The 18897-nt window shown below is 40.3% G+C and overlaps 1 protein-coding gene across 4 annotated transcripts; it reads left to right on the top strand.

The window, feature by feature from the left end:
• The first annotated feature begins 214 nt into the window (after positions 1 to 214).
• Positions 215 to 18897, top strand: LOC122988476 (calcium homeostasis endoplasmic reticulum protein). 4 transcript variants are annotated; one of them, XM_044360800.1, is made up of 20 exons: positions 215 to 396; positions 1628 to 1801; positions 4620 to 4658; positions 6249 to 6418; positions 7248 to 7385; positions 7488 to 7639; positions 8072 to 8183; positions 8728 to 8817; positions 9656 to 9872; positions 11230 to 11405; positions 12524 to 12778; positions 12941 to 13136; positions 13229 to 13479; positions 13930 to 14063; positions 14540 to 14626; positions 15539 to 15685; positions 16710 to 16823; positions 16915 to 17009; positions 17191 to 17376; positions 17619 to 18897. In XM_044360800.1, exons 1-20 carry the CDS (start codon positions 372 to 374, stop codon positions 17654 to 17656), a joined length of 2796 nt encoding a protein of 931 aa, XP_044216735.1. In that variant the 5' UTR covers positions 215 to 371; the 3' UTR covers positions 17657 to 18897. The 4 variants fall into 4 exon arrangements, with proteins under 4 accessions (XP_044216735.1, XP_044216737.1, XP_044216736.1 ...); XM_044360801.1 differs by having other exon boundaries at positions 216 to 396; positions 11230 to 11393; XM_044360802.1 differs by lacking the exon at positions 4620 to 4658.

The raw sequence follows: 18897 nt of genomic DNA, 5'->3' as shown, positions 1-18897 counted from the left end.
AGTCCAGGCCATAGACTGCATAGCCTAGCTATGGGACAGACAGTGAAAACTATCCGCATTAATCTTAGCTGTTGTGAAAAAAGCCGGCTCCATGCATACATATGACTACTACATTTCTCAGCGAAAAACAAAGAAACGAGAGTAAAACAGTGACGCGATCATCCCCCTGCTCCCCGCACGCGGCGCTGTAGACAAATCAGACAGTTACTTTCGTGGCGCTGTTTCTGTATCATAATACTTCCGGTGTAACAGTGTCCATGCAAGTGGTTTTTGTCAATTTGTATCAACCATTTAGTGAAATACAGAGCGAGTTGACTGATTTCTGGACTTTATATTAAGCTTCAGCGGGTTCGCTGTAACTGAAGCCAAACATGGATATCCCCAACCCCCCCGAAGGTGAGTGTGACGCTGCACCGTTGTATGGTTTCTATTGAGCGTTCGCTAGCACTCATGCTACCCGGAGCTCCTTTTGTATAAAACCATACATCCATGTATACCACAGCTAACAGAGCCGCTGACTAACGTTAGACACGTTTGTAGCTATCTTGCAGGTATTTTTGCAGCTTACACCTTTGCAACTAAGCAGTATGAATAATGATGTGTGAATAGCTGGGTAATGGCTAGCTAGTTCGTTGGTTCTTTTTTTTACTTAGCTAATGTCCACAGCTAAGTTGGCAGTTTCCTTTTCTTTTTTTGTTTATAAATTTGGTGCCGTTATCGATATAGTTAAGTAATGTAAAAATGGGTCATATTACTGTATGTAACATGATCACCGCGTACCCTACAGACAGTGCTGTGTGTGAAAGCAGACTATAGATTACGATCGTTCAGGACAGTCCCATCCGCTGCGTGGACTGTCGTTGTTCAATTTGTACGACGTGAAGTAAAAAAAGTTTTCTATATATTGTTGCTTTTGATGTTCTATTTTTGATCTTCATTTAAAACTATGTGTTTGTATTTATCTTGTTGTACAAAAGTAGCAAGAAGGTGTGTCACTTCACGCTATCAGGATATGAATCAGAGTTCTAACTTTTTAAAGGATAGGTTTACAATTTTTCAACTTTTTCTCACTTTTCATTTTGTGCAAAGACACATTTAAAAGTTGATCTTAAGCTTGTATGAAGCTTCAGCAGTCTGAGTTAGTCATATCAAGTGGATATCTGCAACATTTACAGTCTTTTTAGCATCAAATTCCCTCTTTGTATTTCCTCAGACAGTGTTTCTCTGTTGAGCTGCGGTGGAAGTATAGTAACAAAAAGAGGGACTTTGGCACTAAAAAGACTGTAACGTTGAAAGATATCTACTTGATTTGACTCATTTGGACGCTGAAGCTTCATATTAGCTTCAGATACATTTTAAATACATTTTTACATGGAAGGAGGACTGTGGATTTGTCCCCCATCACTTACATTGTAAGTGCATTATGAAGGGATCTTCTAATGGTCGGTATGGACAGGAGATAAGATTATGCAAGAAAAAACTATTTCAATGTTCATTTGGGCACCTGACTGTTGTTTTAAGAAAGACTTGAAAAATTGTGACCCATCCTTAATCATGCAGTGGGTGATCACTTTTATTTCTGAGCTCTGATTGTATTTTTCTCCTCTTCTTTTCTGTCCTTGTGCAGATCAAGAGCTGAGGAATGTGATTGACAAGCTGGCCCAGTTTGTCGCTCGGAACGGGCCAGAGTTTGAAAAGATGACAATGGAGAAACAGAAGGACAACCCTAAGTTCTCCTTCCTCTTTGGAGGAGAATACTTCAGCTACTACAAGTGCAAGCTTGCTATGGAGCAACAGCAGCGTATGTAGTTAAAGGGACAGTCCACTCTAAAACCAGAATTTTCACATAGATATTTGTATGATATTGGAATGTTCAGTTCATCTGGTATTAAAGATTAATAGGTTCTTCCCAGAACTATAGAAGCCTATAAGAAATCAATGAAAATAATCAAAGAAAGCTTTTATTGTAGAATAAAAGACCAGGTTAATAAGCAGTAATAAACTGTTAATTGAACTCTCCAGGATCATATTAATAATGTGTATTCTGTTTTAGAGTGTTTTTTTTTTCTTTTTGTTTATAGGCATCCAAAGCCTACTTTACTAGCATCCCTACCAAGCAAACAATATACCTCCTCACAGTTACAGCTGTGTTCTCAATGGAGCAGCAGTGCAACCACAAGCTGCCTTCATCTTCTAGGCCGCATTTTCACCGCAAATCCACATGGAGCTGATCTGTGCTGAACTGAATCCAACTTGGAATTCACTCTTTATTTGAAAGAGCGAATCTTTATTTTGAGTGGATCTGGGTATGGACCCTCAATATGGTTTTAGGACAGATTAAATTGTAAATTGTGTCTGTAGCACTAAACAGTCAAGTACCCACGGTTGGCATCCAATGACAACGGGTTTTTCTTTTTCTTAACTTTTATCAGATATTCCATGATTCAAAGAATCATGAAGAAGAATGTGGTCAATTTTATAGTTAATTGTATTTAGTGGTGGACACCTCTCTGCCTTGTTGATACATAATAACTGGCCGGCTGACACGACCAAATGGAACATAGCTAATATTGAAAATCAATGAGCAGGACTGCTTAATGGAAATATTGGATTGCAATATAATTTCTACATTTGACTTAATACTTTGATATGTCAGGTATTCATACCTGTGTGGATAGGATTTAATCATATACAGTGTAAAAGTGCATACATCATGATAGAGGATTTTATTCATACCACCCACCTGAAGTTCATGTACAGCTGTATTAATTAAGACAGTTATAAAAACTTTTATGAAACATTGCTCATTAAAGTAGGTTATTGTAAGAAGCATGTATAAGTAGGAATCTGTAACCAAATTCAGGTATTGCATACCACAGTACCCAGCCCGTAAACAAGAACCACGTTCCTAAATCTGTGATCTAGTAAATGATCTCCTAAACCTGTTGAGCACCATGACTCGGTGACATGAATTCAGACTCATCCCTTGTGGCTTTGTAGCAGAAACCAAGTTGTTAGCTGTGACTGAAAATGTCTGGCCTAGTTCACATCTTTAAAAGTAAATTCTGGTTTCATACAAACTGGGTCTTACTGTGGTAGTTTTTTGGCTATCATTCCTACCAGTAGTAATAATGTTGGACTTTGTTGAGAAATCTAACAGTTACCTGTTTGAGTACAATGATATCATAAGTGATAGAAATGTTATCATAAGTGATAGAAATGATGGCCAAAGGTTCAAAAATAAGACCAATGTTGTAGTAAACTGGAATTTTCTTTTAATATTTGATATCTACTTTATTTGTATCCTCTATCCTGTGCACCAAATGAGATGTAGTGTGTGTATATGTATGTATCCGTCATGGTAGGTACAGGTAGGTCAGAGCTGAATGCATATTCTCTTCTCACTGTATGTGAGAAGCTTACATCTGCACAACTAAGTAGTGTTTGTTAAAAGTGCAAAAGCAGAAAATATCAGTTGAATTAAAAACTCAAGAAGTCTGTGCAACATCTGCATAGTAATGCACCGCTGTGTTTATGAGCCCAACCATGTGTTCATCCAGTAAATAACACAACCTGCTGGTTGTGTCACCAGAGGTTCATCAGGGTCCTGCATTCCCTAACAACCAGACAAGCAGTGTGTAGACACATGATGTCAACAACAGTTGATGCTAGTCAGTCAAATCTTAGGTCTCTACTAGGGCTGCAACTAACGATTATTTTCTTGATTAATCACTTGATCTAGAAATTTCAGAAAACATCACAATTTCTTACAGCCTGAGGTTATCAGATATCTTATTTTCTCTGACCAAATGTCTAAAACTCAAATATATACTCAGTTTGAAAATGCAGCAAAATGGCATTTTTGCTTAAAAACTGACTTTTAAATTGACAGTTAATTTGATTATCAAAATAATTGCCGATAATTTTCTGTTGATCGACTAATCAATTAAGTGACTAATCGTTGCAACTCTACTGTACTGTATCTGCCAATGCTTAAAGATGAAATTGAAGTTAATCACAGGACCTCTGCCACCCGCTGCTGTTTGATTATCAGCTGATAGAGATTCAGCTGAAGACCTGCCGCCTCTTATGACCTACTGACCTACTGCCTTCACTCCATTTAAGCAAGATGCCAGCAAGGCTAAATGAAAAACTGTCAATCACACCAGTCCTTGTCAGGGACATAATTAGTTGCACCCTTCTTATCATAATATAAGCAACAGAACTTAGCTCCCCAGGCTAAAAGGGACATATATAAATTATTACAAAAATTAGGACAAGGAAATACGAAATGTGGAAAATAAAAGGGAACACTAAACACCAAATAAAAGGGTAAAATAGTGTACATGCAATTTTAATTCACTGAAGCAATTGATTTGAGGGAGAGGAAGAGGATAAAATCAGTGAAGTTATTTAACTGTAGTGTATTTATAGTTTTTTTTTATTAATGTCACTTGCTGATGGAGATGCAGTCCAAGCAGCTAGGCTTTGGTCACTGATGGTTGGTCAGATGGCCAACAGCCTGGAAATAACACAGTGTTGTGCAGGGTTGCATGGAATTCTTCTGTCAGTCATGTAATATCACTGAAATGCATTAAAGTTTGCTTCTCTCCACTTAGATCCCTCTACCCACGATGGGGAGGAGTATAAATCTGAAGGTATTTATTGGGAACCAGATTTGTCAGATGAATTCAAAATTTCAGTTGGAAAGTCATATTTTGTTTTTGCACCTTTTTGCTGGACATTATCACACTTGTGCATGAACGCTCTTTTGTTTGTAATCCGTTGCTTTTTTATGTTAGTATATTTTCTTTTTGAGTTTGTGCTGTTTTGTTGTATTAAGCCTGATTGGAGATATCTCTGGAATATCTTAATGGTGCTTATAAAAATGGGCCTAATCCTCCTCCTTGAATCAGTTTGACCAGTCAAACAGAAGGAGGAGCCTGGTGATTTGTCTTTAAGTAAGCCTTGTAGTTTGATCTGTCTCTGGAGTAATTCTGCTGACGATTCAGAGGGCAGCTGTAGTGTAAAGGCTGCATGATTTCAACAAAAGTGCAAATGTTGGGTTCATGACACAAGTATCTGCATAATTATCTCAGTTCTTGGAAAAATTGGGTTTCACTACCAGTCTCAGGCCTAGTTTCATAACGATAAAGTGGCAGCAGTGGCTGATAATGGCTTGGTGTGTTCGTCTCTTTGCACTGGCACACACTGCTGGGCCGGTGTGTCGATCCTGATGTGGATGTGTTATGAATATTCAGCTTCTCTCTCTGTTATCTGGAAAGCCTCCGGATAGAATGCACAGACTCAGTCCCTATAATATTATACAGATACCCTGCCTGATGTAAGAGAAACATGTAGTTACAGCAGAATGAACAGAACGTCGCTTTATGACTACTATATAGTAAATTAAGACTAAAATAAGTGTGGATAAAATGCAATACTGCTGACAGTGAAATGTGATTTTTAAATATTATATATACTATATAGAGAGACAACCCGCATAGCTCATTGTTTTTAATCAACTCCACCTTTCGGTCTTCTTCTGCTATCCTACTCTGCTGTCACACTAGAGGCCTAAATCTTTTTATACCAAGTGTCTGCCATCCCTTTCCAGTTTTGTATGTTTCAACACAATGTTGCAGCACAAAAAAAAAAGAAAAGAAAAAGGATCAGAAATTGACCAGGTGTTACATGGCTGATATGATCAACATCCCTGGTTAGAATATGTGTTTAATTATACTAAAGTATTTTGTGACTCACTGCTTGATCTGTAGCAAAATATTGCCACCTTTTTCATCTAATTGTGCAGCCCGGCTGTAGTTGAGTAATCTAATATTTCCGGGTTATGTTTGGAAACCTTGGTGCTTCTGTTGTTTAATGCCAACATGTTTCTTTTCAGCAGCAGCTGTTTCTGCAGTAGTCAGGGGTTAGGATTGACAGTAGTGGTTGCATGTCTTTAACTTTTGTTCGCTCTTCTGCTGTGTCCCTGGAACGTTTCATCTGCTTGCTGTGCGTAAGCTTTTTCATGTTATTTGAGCTTTAGAGGTCACTTTGATTAAAAATGTTTTTTTTATTAACAAACAACACAATATCTACCATGTATATTATTTATGCAATACATCTTTCTCTTTGGGCATCTGCATGATGTCAGCAGTTGTACAGCATAAACCCTCCCAGCTCCAGCCCTGAAATCAAAACTTTACCAAACGTCCTGATTGTCATGTTCTCTGCTGCTGTCTTTGCAGACATGTACAACCCAGGTGCCAAAGATGTGGTTGATATGCCCCCTCCACAAATACAGATGATTGCTCCGCCTCCAATTGCTCCACCTGCTACGCCTTCTATCGATGAGCTTATCCAACAGAGCCAATGGAATCTGCAGCAGCAGGAGCAGCATATGCATACACTCAGACAGGTACCAAGCAAGAAAGAAACCAATAAATAAATCTGGCACAGAGGATATCCTCCCCTCAAGGATGATTTATTTATCCTTTTTGTTAGTTTTTTCTTTTTTCTGCTGGGGAGTCCAATGAATGTCTGAGTAGCCAGCCAGAAAGGAGAAGTAAGTCAGGGAAGGGCTTTGTGTGGTGGCAAGACTAATTCTTTCTGAGAGATATTTTTTACCAAATGAATAAACCCAACTGCATGTGCTGTATTTAAGTCTAATTAATTTGATTAAATTACAACATGTACAGAAGAGTAATCCTGTAACATGGATCAGAAGTTATGCGGGTGAATTAAATACCTGTGAATACATCCTCACTGTTAAAGTCTGTTGTATCTATCCCTGTTACTTTCTGTTAACTCCTGTTACAATTCAGGGAACAACAAGAGAACGGGCAGGCTGAGGAAGAGTGGTTGATAGGGTTTTCTGATGGGTCATTCCATGACAACTCACCCAGAATTCGGAACATTTCCCAGTTCATGTCATGGATTTTTTTGAAAAAAAAATTGTGTAAAAACTTCAACCCAATCCAGTGAAAAATAAGCAATCGGTGAGGCTTAGAATACACGTACAAAGAATTGCAAAAATGATGAAATATAGATCAGAGGGCCAAACTTGAAAAATTCATTCAACTAAAAAAGTATTTGAGTAGAGCTATAGGATTTTGCATGGTCCCATGAATTTAACAGAGGTTTTTACATTCATTTTTTCAAGGAAATCCATGACATGAACTAGGAGGTCCAAGGTGAGTTGGTATGGAATGACCCTGATGCATTTCTCTCTGCCTTTCTCAATGTAGGAACAAGTGACTGCAGCCATAGCTCTGGCTATGGAGCAGCAAACCCAAAAATTGCTGCTGGAAACTCAGTTGGACATCACCGAGTTTGACAACCTGCTGCAGCCCATTATAGACACCTGCACCAAAGATGCCATCTCTGTAAGCCCAACATAATGGAGATTCTTTCAGGGTTGCTTATGTGCGTCCAAAATAGTTGAAGAACAGCTTTACATCTCATTCATGTGTTTTTCTGTCTTTCAGGCTGGTAAGAACTGGATGTTCAACAATGCCAAGACTCCGCAGCACTGTGAACTGATGACATCACATCTTCGCAACCGCATCACTGCTGATGGAGCACATTTTGAGCTCCGCCTACATCTCATCTATTTAACCAATGATGTTCTCCATCACTGGTACACAAGCCTAAATACATACATAAACACATCTGGATCACTTTATTCCTACACTGAGTTGATTAGAGGAGTAATATAATCAGCCTGTTAGGTAGTGTTATATTTCCTTATTACACCTGCAATAACATGAACTCTGATTCAAGAACACATACCTACACAAGAATTAAAACCATGTACTGTGTTTGTACAGTGGTATCAAACATTGAACAAATAGCATAGCTTTTGGCTGTTTGGCATCCATTGCTAATTAATTAACTTAAACTTTTACATATATGTGGACATTGACCAATAATAAAAATAACCTTTAGATGCAACCCTGGTCCAATTATGAAATCTTGTATAAAGTAACTTATTTGGGCATTTAAAAAGGATTTATAATGTGGGCAGCATTCCTTCTTGTAATGCGATGTGTATTGTAATGTATCATCCTAGCCAGCGGAAACAGCAGAAGGATTTGTTGGCAGCCCTGCAGAAAGTTGTGGTTCCCATCTACTGCACCAGCTTCCTGGCTGTCGAGGAGGAGAAGCAGCAGAAGATCACCAGGGTAAACACCTGCAGATTAAAAGCACATACATACTGTACTAGGATCAGAAGAGTGTGGGTTTGGATTTTAATCCATGTCCATTTTCAACATCTTGAACTCTTTTTTCTAGCCCCCAGAAGTGAAAGATTATAAGAGTATTTCTTGGCAATAAAATAAAAATCATAATTCATTGAAACTCAACACAGAATAATTAGAATTAAACACATTCACATGAACTTGAATGGAATTTGAGTCACCAGTGTAAAGACTTCCCCTCAAAAAACATTAGTGATGTTATGGTATAGTGAATGTCATCATGTCAGCTGCACTGACTGGAGTGTATCTTATAGTGTCAACCACATGCTTATATCAACAGACAGTGCAGCAGTCTAATACTCATTCATACAAATGCGTACTAAATATACAGCTTTGGTGAATAAAAGTTCCTCGTCAGTTTCTGCTTGTTCTGCTCTTCATTTATTGAATTGGAAAGCTAGAAATGATCTGTACCCTGAGTCTAAAGTCACTTTTCTTTGATGATTCCCATCCTCCCCTTCCTTCACAGTTGTTGCAGCTTTGGGAGAAGAATGGGTATTTTGATGAGGAGACAATTCAGCAGCTCCAGAATCCAGCACTGGGCCTCGGCCAGTACCAGGTGAGTAGATGAACAGTTAGGGCCCAATTTTGAAGGCACAGTGACCAACACAAACAGTGCTATGGCAGTTTGGTATTTTTCTGACCTCGAAATTTGCTGCTACAAAATAGCTACACACATCTCTTCTCACATAAGACTGGTTGGTATATATAAGTGGGAGACATCTGATTATAGTAGGCTTATCAATCCTGTGTGCCAATGCCTCCCTCCTGATTTTATTTTTAGCCAAAGTAGTGTAATATTTTATTGCTTAAATGCACCTCTGTGCAAATGCTGTTGTCACATCAATGACAGTATGATGTGATAATTTTTGAAATTCAGTAGAAGTAAAGCTGAAATAGCATTGGATTGATATGATCATATAAACTGCTTCACAACATTTTTAATTAATTTTTATCATGGTGCTATGATTAACTGAAAAAATCATTAAAAAATCCACACCATCCACCTCATGCTGCATATGTGTGCTGCTTTGTGTTCACATTGTGCATCTGCACCTCCAGACAGCAATATGATTTCCTGAAGAAGCATCTTTCCATTTGTTGAGCTAATGTTGTTCTTCACTGCACTTAGCTCAGACCTGTGAGACCAGAGATGGGACTGGCTGATCACCACACCCTCTGATATATAATCTATTTCACCCAGGCCTTGTGCACTTTGCGCTGCTGCACATACATGAACCAAAATAGCAGGTGTACTTGGAGGTAGTCCATGCACTCAAGATATACCGCTTTGCGCTTGTTGCTGCGCTTGCATGATAAAAATCAGGCCCTTAGTGATTTTCATTCACTGATAACACTGTCAGAGTCTCAGATTTCACTCACCCTTGTCCTCTCAGGCATCTCTGATAACGGAGTACGCTGCGGTGGTGCAGCCGATCCAGCTGGCCTTCCAGCAGCAGATCCAGGCTTTGAAGACCCAGCATGAAGAGTTTGTTGCCAGCCTGAAGCAACAGCCACAGCCGCAGTCACAGCCACAGCCGCAGCCTGCCCCTGTAGCACAGCTGGCTATCCCCACAGAGCCTGAAAAGGCCCCTCCTATGACTACACAAGCTGGTGAGAAGACACATGTAATAAAACCAGAGGCACAGCCTGATACAGGAAACCAGAGTTATTGTTTAAATGACAACAAAACCAAAATGCTAATGACCCGAACATTATTACACTCCAGTCACATTCTTATTCAATTTTAAACTTTCTCATTAAGAAAAATCATGTCACACTTGCATAGAACTACAAAAGATAATAACCACTCAACAGTTTTCTAGATGTTTTCATCTTGTCCTCTTAGCTTTGCTGAATAGGTTTGTCTGTGACCAAGGGCCTGTGGTTTTCCAGTATCACAAAGCTGGCTCACTTTTAACTGGGGTAGATCACCATGGTAACCTATGGTGAAGGGTTAATTTGCTTCAGAACACATTAACTTCAGAGGATTGGCTCAAATGGCTCGACTACTGACTGACACATCACTGGAAAAATCATTCCGACAAAATCCTGACAGGGATATACTGCAAATACTCTTATAAAGAGTTTATAAGAGCAATAGATATTTTTTTTGATTAGTACAATGAGTTTGCTGTTCCAGGCTCTCCATGAGTTCGCTCTGGGTTTGAAACAGAGCTTCTAAAAAACAGGGATAGTTTATCACTCTTAATACACAATGAAGAACAGTAATAGCTGTGTTTTAATAACACTTAATTTCCTTCAGTGCCTCCAGGATTCCTTACAGTATAGATACCTGTTACATTCCAGCACTTTAGCTCATGAGGTGACTTTGTGATGATAACTGGAAATACAAAATATACCCACTGTTTTCTTTTATTAGAGAATTAAATCCTCACAGTATTAATTATTAACAGCATATACATTTTAATTATAACATTTTGGTCAAGTAGATTTCATCAGGCATTAACTACTGTTCTTCTCCTCTCTTTTAACTTTTTAAAATGTATCTCATATACTAATAATAGTTAATCAAAAAGACAAACAGCAAAAATATTCACTGTATATTACTGAACATGTTGAAAATGCCAAATGTATTTAAAATGACATGTATAATAATTCCTACACAAGTTTTTTTAAACTGTAAATCATGCAAATATATTTCAGTAGAGCCCCAGATTAAAGATATAGAACATGTCCCCTTTAAGAACTCTGCCTCTTTCATGTGAATATGCTCAGAGTTAGAAGGGTAAATCCAGAGTTATCAGAGCCAGTTGATAGCCAGGTCTATGATACCAGTTATTCGGGATCACCAGTGTGTTACGCGGCTCAGTGAAGCCAGGTAACCCAAAGAGAGCCAAACTGAGTTGAACTCGCTTTGTGATACAGGCCTCTGGTCTAAATTGGGCAAGTACATGTATGTGTGTTTATGTTTTTTGCTGTAATGTGTCTGTATGTGTGTTGTGTGCAGGGGATGTGAAGCCTCCCATGCCAGGTCCTCCTCCAGGGGAGTTTGATGGAGCTTCATCCAGACCTCAGGACCCCAGCAACCCCAGTGGTCCCTCAGATATCCCCTCCAACAAGCCTGCGTGGTATGACCCCCAGCACATGGGTCCCTGGAACCCCAACCAGCCGGTAAAAGTCTGTGTGAGCGTGTGCATACTTTCTTCAGTCTGTGTTTGTAGGTGCTTTGAGATGCAGCAGCTCAGTAGGGTTTGGACAGGAAGGTGGTGGCTGATCTCTGCTATCCATCACCTCTACCTAACATCCCAAAGAAAATGTATTCTAAACTATAAATGGTCAAATTTACAAGGACGCATATCGTGAGTTTCAAATCAGCCAGCTCCACATGTTCAATCATCAGTGGGTTTATATTGTGTGATGAAGATGACCAGTGTAGTAGGGCAATGTAGTAGCTGTGGGATAGTGGTCAGAGTTGTAAAATCCTGTCTGTGAGTGTTACAAACTGCTGTGTGGTGTTTTTGGCATCTGATCTTTAGAGTCTTTAAACAAATTAATCTGTAGCTTCAACAGGACTTCCTGAATCGTATTTTATTAGCCCCTTTCACACACGCAGTCTGTCCCCGAAATGTTCAGGAACATTTCCTGCATGGGATCATGTGTGAATGGGAGCAGGAGTCGATGTTCAGGGAAATCTGTAACGCCAATTTCCCACCTCAAGACCAAATAACATTTCAGAAAGACGCTGGTACGGCTGTGTTGTGAATGAAAGCAGTAACATTGCAGGGAAGGGCACATAAAGGCGCTTTCACATTGATCGAGCAAACCAATCACAAGACTCAGCTGAATAGAGGAGACAGTGCTGTTTTTTTGAATGTTTAAATATTTTAAATAAAATGTTCACACTGTTTTCCAAATGTTTTTTCACATGACTTTTAACTGTATTGATTTCATAAAGCCATATCGATTATTCAAAGCTCTGTCAGATGCTGAGCCTTGCTTAAGCTGATTATTCAAAATCTTCAATCTGATGGAGCTTTGAATAATCATGGCTTTATGAAAGCAACACAGTTAGTTACATGAATAAACAGTTACAAAGGAGTGTGAACATTTTAACGTTTTATTTAAAACAACACAAAAATGGCAATGTCTCCTCTATTCAAGCGCCGGCTCCCATTTAAAAGTCTGTGTGTCTGTGCTTCATGCAACAATATCACAGCATCATGTTGGAGTTTGTGTGGTTTATGTGTCACCTCAGGCAACAAGCAACTCTCACCTACTTTCTGACTGTTGTCTTTCCCCAGCCTCCTTTTGACCCAAACCAGCCTCCCCCTCCTTGTCCTCCTTGGAACAGCCATGAAGGGATGTGGAATGAACAGAGGGACCCAGGGAACTGGAGTGGAGGTCCACCCAGAGAAGGAGGCCCCTGGAGTGGTCCAGGTGGGTCTGACCCAGGCCCCCCCTCTTGGAACTCATATGACCAGCAGCCACCATGGGGGAACCAGCCTGACCAGCCCCCCTGGGGCCAGAGGGAGCCCCCATTTCCTCCACGCATGCAGGCATGTGATTTAAATTGCTTTGCTATGATTTTTTTTACCAGTTTTTATTGTATTGCATTGTTCACTAGACATTTACCATCTTTAATTACAGTGTATCTGAGTCTGAATGTGACTGTGCTCATTTACATGAATTATTGTATTGTCTAACTTGGATTTTCACAGAGACCTCCCCATTTCAGAGGGCCATTCCCTCCCCACCAGCAGCCACCTCCTTTCAACCAGCCCCCCCCACCACCACACAATTTTGGACGCTTCCCGCCACGCTTCATGCAGGACGACTTTCCTCCAAGACACCACTACGACAGGCCGCCATACACCCCACACCGCTTTGACTACGCTCAGGGAGATTATCCCGGAGGTGAGCGCAGAAAAACAATGTTATTGATCAGCAACTCTGCTCTAAAGCTGCCTGTTTCCGCACATCTAACTGCATTCACTACCGTTTACTAGACATGCCAGGTCCTCCTCCTCCTCCTCCCCACCACCATCCCAATCAGAGGCTCCCTCCCCCAGGTATGGGGGCTGATCATCCTCCGTGGGGTGGAAGCCAACACCCAGATTTTGGCCCACCCCCCCACGGCTTCAACGGCCATTCACCCCACATCCGTCATCGGCAGCATCCGGTCCAAGATGACCCCAGTCTGGTGCCCAACGTGCCCTACTTTGACCTGCCAGCTGGTCTCATGGCTCCACTAGTCAAAGTAAATCACCTACCTCAGATCTGATGACAAGGGCATGAAAATAAATCAGAATGTTATCAGATTGTGAAACTGCTCAGCTGACAGTGTTACTTCCTTGTTAAAAGAAAGCCAGCATGATTAAATGCCACCAGAGGAGAAAAAACAACAGTAAAGACTGATCCAGCACTGCCTCTTTGGCTTATAGATCAGATAGGTTACAAGACTGTGAGTAGTTTACAGACAGGTACTCTTGGAAAATAGAATGAAAGAAGAATGGCAGTAACTTGTTGTGTAGAATTAGATTATAATAATGGAGGCTGATCCAGACCTACCACAGCACTGTAGTTTTCAAAATAGAAAAGACTGTAACAAAACTGAAAGTTGTCTAGTAAATAGAAAATATATGCACTAACAGACTAAAAGTCAAACCAGGTCTGCATGTCTCATGATCCTGTACTGTCTATTGCTCAGCTTGAGGACTGTGATTATAAGCCTCTGGATCCTAAAGACATCCGGCTGCCCCCTCCCATGCCACCTAGTGATCGGTTGCTAGCTGCTGTGGAAGCTTTCTACAGCCCTCCATCCCATGATCGACCCCGTAACAGGTACATACACACCAACTCTGTCTGCAGGACAAATCTGACTGAAATTAAAAATGTGATTTGGGTAATGCATCAGAATTTTCCTCTTGGTCCATAAGTGGCCATTGTTTTTTGGTAATTGAAAGAAAGAGTTGAAGAAGCGATGTAACCACTGCAAAACACTTGAGTTTTATTTTGACCTTTTTACAAGTAAAGTTTGCCATTAATGTTAATTATGTACAGCTGATGTAATCTACCATAGGCAATGCTTGTCATGTAAACCTACAACATGGTCATTACCAATAAAAAGAAGAGATTTTATCAATTTGGAACTGGATGCGAAATGAAACTGGTTATGGGAACTCACCCTAGTCATACAATGTCTACTTTTTCACTATTGGCCTTTCAATCCCTTAATTTTCTCCCGTCAAGTTCTCCACTTTGTAGTTACAGTACTTTTATTAGCTATGCTCAATCGCTGTGGTTTGTTCCTCCATCAGTGAAGGCTGGGAACAGAATGGCTTATATGAGTTCTTCAGGGCCAAGATGAGAGCCAGGAGGAAAAAGGGACAAGAGAAACGCAACAGGTGAGAGTCCTCTTCATCTGGATCTTTGTCTCTTGTTATGACCCGAGCACGAAAGTGCCAGGGGCCTAACGGCCTGAACATGTATATTTGTCAATATTGAGTCATAGTCATAGGGCCACCTGATGTCAATAGAAAGTCAGCCTCATGTGACAAAATCATCCAATTAAATGACATTTACATAGTGTGGTCTACACATGATATACAGCAATATGATGTATTATTTGTGGGTGTTCACTAGAGCCACATAGTGGACACAGGAAGTGTTATCTCCTACATGCAATGTCCAATATTCATAAACATGTATATCCATGTCAGTTGCCCTCTGGTAAATGTATTGCTGCATTAATATTTCAGTTATGTAGTGTTGCCTATGGGCAACAGGAAGAGAAGCCTGTTGACACATAGTTCATCAAACGTATACACAATTTCCAGTATGTCATCTCCAGCAACATGTACTGCACACAGGAAATATTTTCCGAATTCACACAGTGTCCGATAATCCTGAACATTCAGAGCCATGTTAACGACCTCCAGTAGTGACACCACGGCTGCTGCTTCCACCGATGCGCTTGAGGTGCAATGGTCCGTTCACTGCCGCTTGCAGCTTTAATTCTATCTCTTCCTGTTTCTGTGTGACGCATATTCAGAGCTTACAGCTTGTGTTGACAGCTTTGTAAACGTCTCTCACAATGGGCTTTGGAATGTCCCTCTTTTGTTTATTCTGGTCATAGATCTGGTTAAAAAAGTCTGTTACTGGTTAACCCAGAAGGCCTTTTTTAGGGAGGAAGTCGCCATTGGTGTATTAAGGCATGGAGACACATGACCCACAGGTTTATTATTTCAATTTTCTGCTCCTCCTTCCTGTACCTGTCAACCCCCTCCCTCTCTCCCTTTGTGGTTTACTCCTTCCAGTGGACGTGGAGGCAGTCGCTCCAGAAGTCGCTCTCGCAGCAGAGGGAGGTCTTCATCTCGCTCCAGCTCTCGTTCCTCCAAATCCTCCAGGTCACGGTCACGTTCCTCTCGCTCCCGCAGCCGCTCCCGCTCCTACTCACGATCCAGGTCTGAAACACACACATAACACACAGATGTCTGTATGTTACCTCTATGCTGATATGTACATATGTACAATACAAGTCAAAAGTTTGGACACACTTTAATATTCAAGGGAATGAGAAAGTGTGTCCACTTTTGACTTGTACTGTGCATACACAACCAGTCAAAAGTTTCAGAACACCTCAGTTTTCCCAGTTTTTATTGAAAGTCCAGTGAATAACCTTAAATGGTACAAAGGTAAGCAGTAAACTGCCAGAGGTGAAAAAACAAACAAACAAAAAATGTTTAGATTACCAAAAGCTGAAAAATTATGTAAAATTTCAGGGATCAAGTAAGGGGTTAACAACTCACAGCTTTTCTGCAGCAATGGAAGTAAATGAAGCCTTGAAAGTTGATGTAAACAATTCCTACAGGTGTCCCAACTTGAGTTGATTTAGTTCCAACTCTGTGTCTGTATAAAAGCATGGAGGAGGAAGCGTGATGGTCTGGGACTCTTTTGCTGGATCCGGAGTTGGTGACTTGCACAAAGTGACAGGCAACCTGGACCAAACAGGCAAACACAGCTTCCTGCAGAGCCATGTAATACCTTCTGGTATCTGGTCAGGGGTTTGTCCTACTGAAAGATAATGATCTAAAACATCCCCCCATACTGCCTTTGGAAAAAAAGAACAAGACAATAGGCTTCAAATCATGGAACCAGCATAGTCATCAAGCTGGTTTGGGATGAACCATTTTTATTTTCACTGAAAACAATTGTCTTTATTGTGATGTGATGTCACATCTGCTCAACCAATCAGGTTTGACAATATTGTCAGCAACCACTGAAAGAACCTGGACCTTGGTTTTCACCTCCTGAGCATTGCCCATATTTAGCTCCAGGAACTTGTTTCTGAAGCTGAGAACAGCGGAAACAGAAGCAGAACTTGTGACAATGGATACATGTAATGTTATGTTTTAAGTTCTGTGAAAGCTATCCATGCTTTAAACTTGAGGCACTCAGCCTAACATGTCTTAACCTGCCTTTCTTTAGGTCCAGGAGTAGATCCAGGTCATCTCGAAGTCACTCTCGCTCCAGATCCAGATCTCGTTCTCGGTCACCTGGAAAGAGACGCCGTGGCGCCAAATCCAGGAGCTCCTCCCCTCCGTAAGTCCTCTTCACTGTCGCACTTTCATGAGGTGTTTTCATTTTTATACTTTATAATAGTATAGATGACCACCTCCCCTGCTCTCTACAGCTCCTCGTCAGTGTTGGGGGCTCCTCCCTCCAAACTGACTGCAGATAACAGGCTAGGGGAGGAGAACAAGGGCCATCAGCTGCTGATGAAGATGGGTATGCTTTTGTTGTTTTGTTTTTTTAAGATAAGCCGCATGTTTATATTTTCCAGTAAGAATGTTTTATGTGTTTTTAATGTGGAGGTTCTCAATCCTGAAATCTACAGGCTGTATTTGGGAACATGAAGCATGTAGTGTAGCACGTATCCACTGATTCCTTTTGTGTTGACCTGCTGTAGGCTGGAGTGGTTCAGGAGGGTTGGGAGCCAAAGAACAGGGCATCCAGGACCCCATCAAAGGAGGCGACATCAGGGATAAATGGGACCAGTATAAAGGTGTGGGAGTGTCACTAGACGACCCTTACGAGAACTATCGCAGGAACAAGAGCTACAACTTTGTCGCCCGCATGAAGGCACGAGAGGAAGGTACATTAACATCTATCTATCTATCTATCTATCTATCTATCTATCTATCTATCTATCTATCTATCTATCTATCTATCTATCTGTGTGTTAACATCTTCACCTTTATATGTTGTCAGTCATGTCCATGTAGAATAAAAGGAATAAGATAGCAGTGTTCTAGTACAATATGTAGCTTACTGTACTGTTTTCACTAAAATAATTTCTAAACAAAATTAAACAATTCTTTTCTTCCCATGATTCAGTCAATCGGGAACCTCAGGAGGCCCCCACAACCGACTGATGGCATCAAACAACCTCCCCATCTGCTCCATCACCACCTCCACCAAGGATCTGAGTCTCACTGTCAGTATTCCATCCGAGATTCTAGTCAGAGATCCCAAATCCTTCTTCATTCCTCAGAAACCAGAGTGATGATACAAAGTAGCACCACACTAGGTGGAAAAAGTGCAGCTCTTCTGTTCTCTGCAATTGCAAAAGCATGGATGAGTTTTTCCAAACGGAGCATCAGCATTTCAGATGGAACAGTCGGCACCAACAGAAGTAACGCTGCAGAACTCAGCAGGATTCTCATATTAGCCTTTACCAGGACACTGCTACTACAGTCTAACTCACTCATATTTCACTTCCAATGTTTCTGATTTTAAATAAATCAGAGTTTGAGAACTCCTTCAGTGTGTAGGTTGATAACAGTGCTGAGTCAGACTGTGCCTCAGCATTTATGATAGCTGCAGCAGTGCTTTTGATTTATGCACACATGTCAACAGTTGAATGAAGAAGTATGTTAAATTATTTTAAAGTGGGATTTACAGTTAAATATGTTCCTCTCCCTCTAGTTGTTTGGTTAAAGTGTCAGTTTCACCCAAATAAAAAAAAAAATGATTTCATTTACCTCTCATGGTATGTACAATATAGATGCATTCAGTTTAATCTGCTGGGGGACATTTTGAAAAATAAATTCATTTTTGAAAGTTTATTTAAATTCAACAGCAATGTTTGTTTCCAAGAATAATGTCCTACTTACTAATCTACAGATCTTACTATGGAACTACTTTCTGCTGAATAAATAGTCCTCGTGAAAACTGCTCACTGTGGGTGGTGTCAGTAATCTCTCTGGTGGAGATCTCCAAAATTTTGTGGAAACATTTACACATTTTTAGCACTTGTGTAAGCTGACCCTTTGAGACAGAATGTAGAATAAGAAGGTGAGGTGGCTCCTCTTTTGAATCTTTTTTCACTGCTGATTATTGATACTTTTTCATGTAATTACTTCCTATTCTGAGTTATGTAAGTATTTCATGTAGTTGTAGTATTAAAATAAATCCCCCAGAACAAAAACATCATAAATATGAGATACATTTTTTTTGTCTCCACAAACAGTGTAGAGACATAAGCAAAATAAACAGAATTTTTTTTGCTTCATGTATATGTAGAAGGAAGGAGCAGTTTTCAGGGAGCAGATCAATTTTGTTCTGACGCCACTGATAACTAGTCAGTTTAGGACTGTAAATAACTGTAATGAAA

This window comes from Thunnus albacares, chromosome 9 (assembly GCF_914725855.1).
Source record: "Thunnus albacares chromosome 9, fThuAlb1.1, whole genome shotgun sequence".
Taxonomy (NCBI): Eukaryota; Metazoa; Chordata; class Actinopteri; order Scombriformes; family Scombridae; genus Thunnus; species Thunnus albacares.
Note: the sequence above shows the minus strand (reverse complement) of the source record. Positions and strands in the feature narration are given on the sequence as shown.

Bases quoted from the DNA above. Each gene is read 5' to 3' on its own strand.
- LOC122988476 (XM_044360800.1), top strand. From the start codon at position 372: ATGGATATCCCCAACCCCCCCGAAG. The intron at 6,419-7,247 runs GTACCAAGCAAG...TTCTCAATGTAG, and splicing joins ATATGCATACACTCAGACAG to GAACAAGTGACTGCAGCCAT. The intron at 14,064-14,539 runs GTACATACACAC...TTCCTCCATCAG, and splicing joins CATGATCGACCCCGTAACAG to TGAAGGCTGGGAACAGAATG.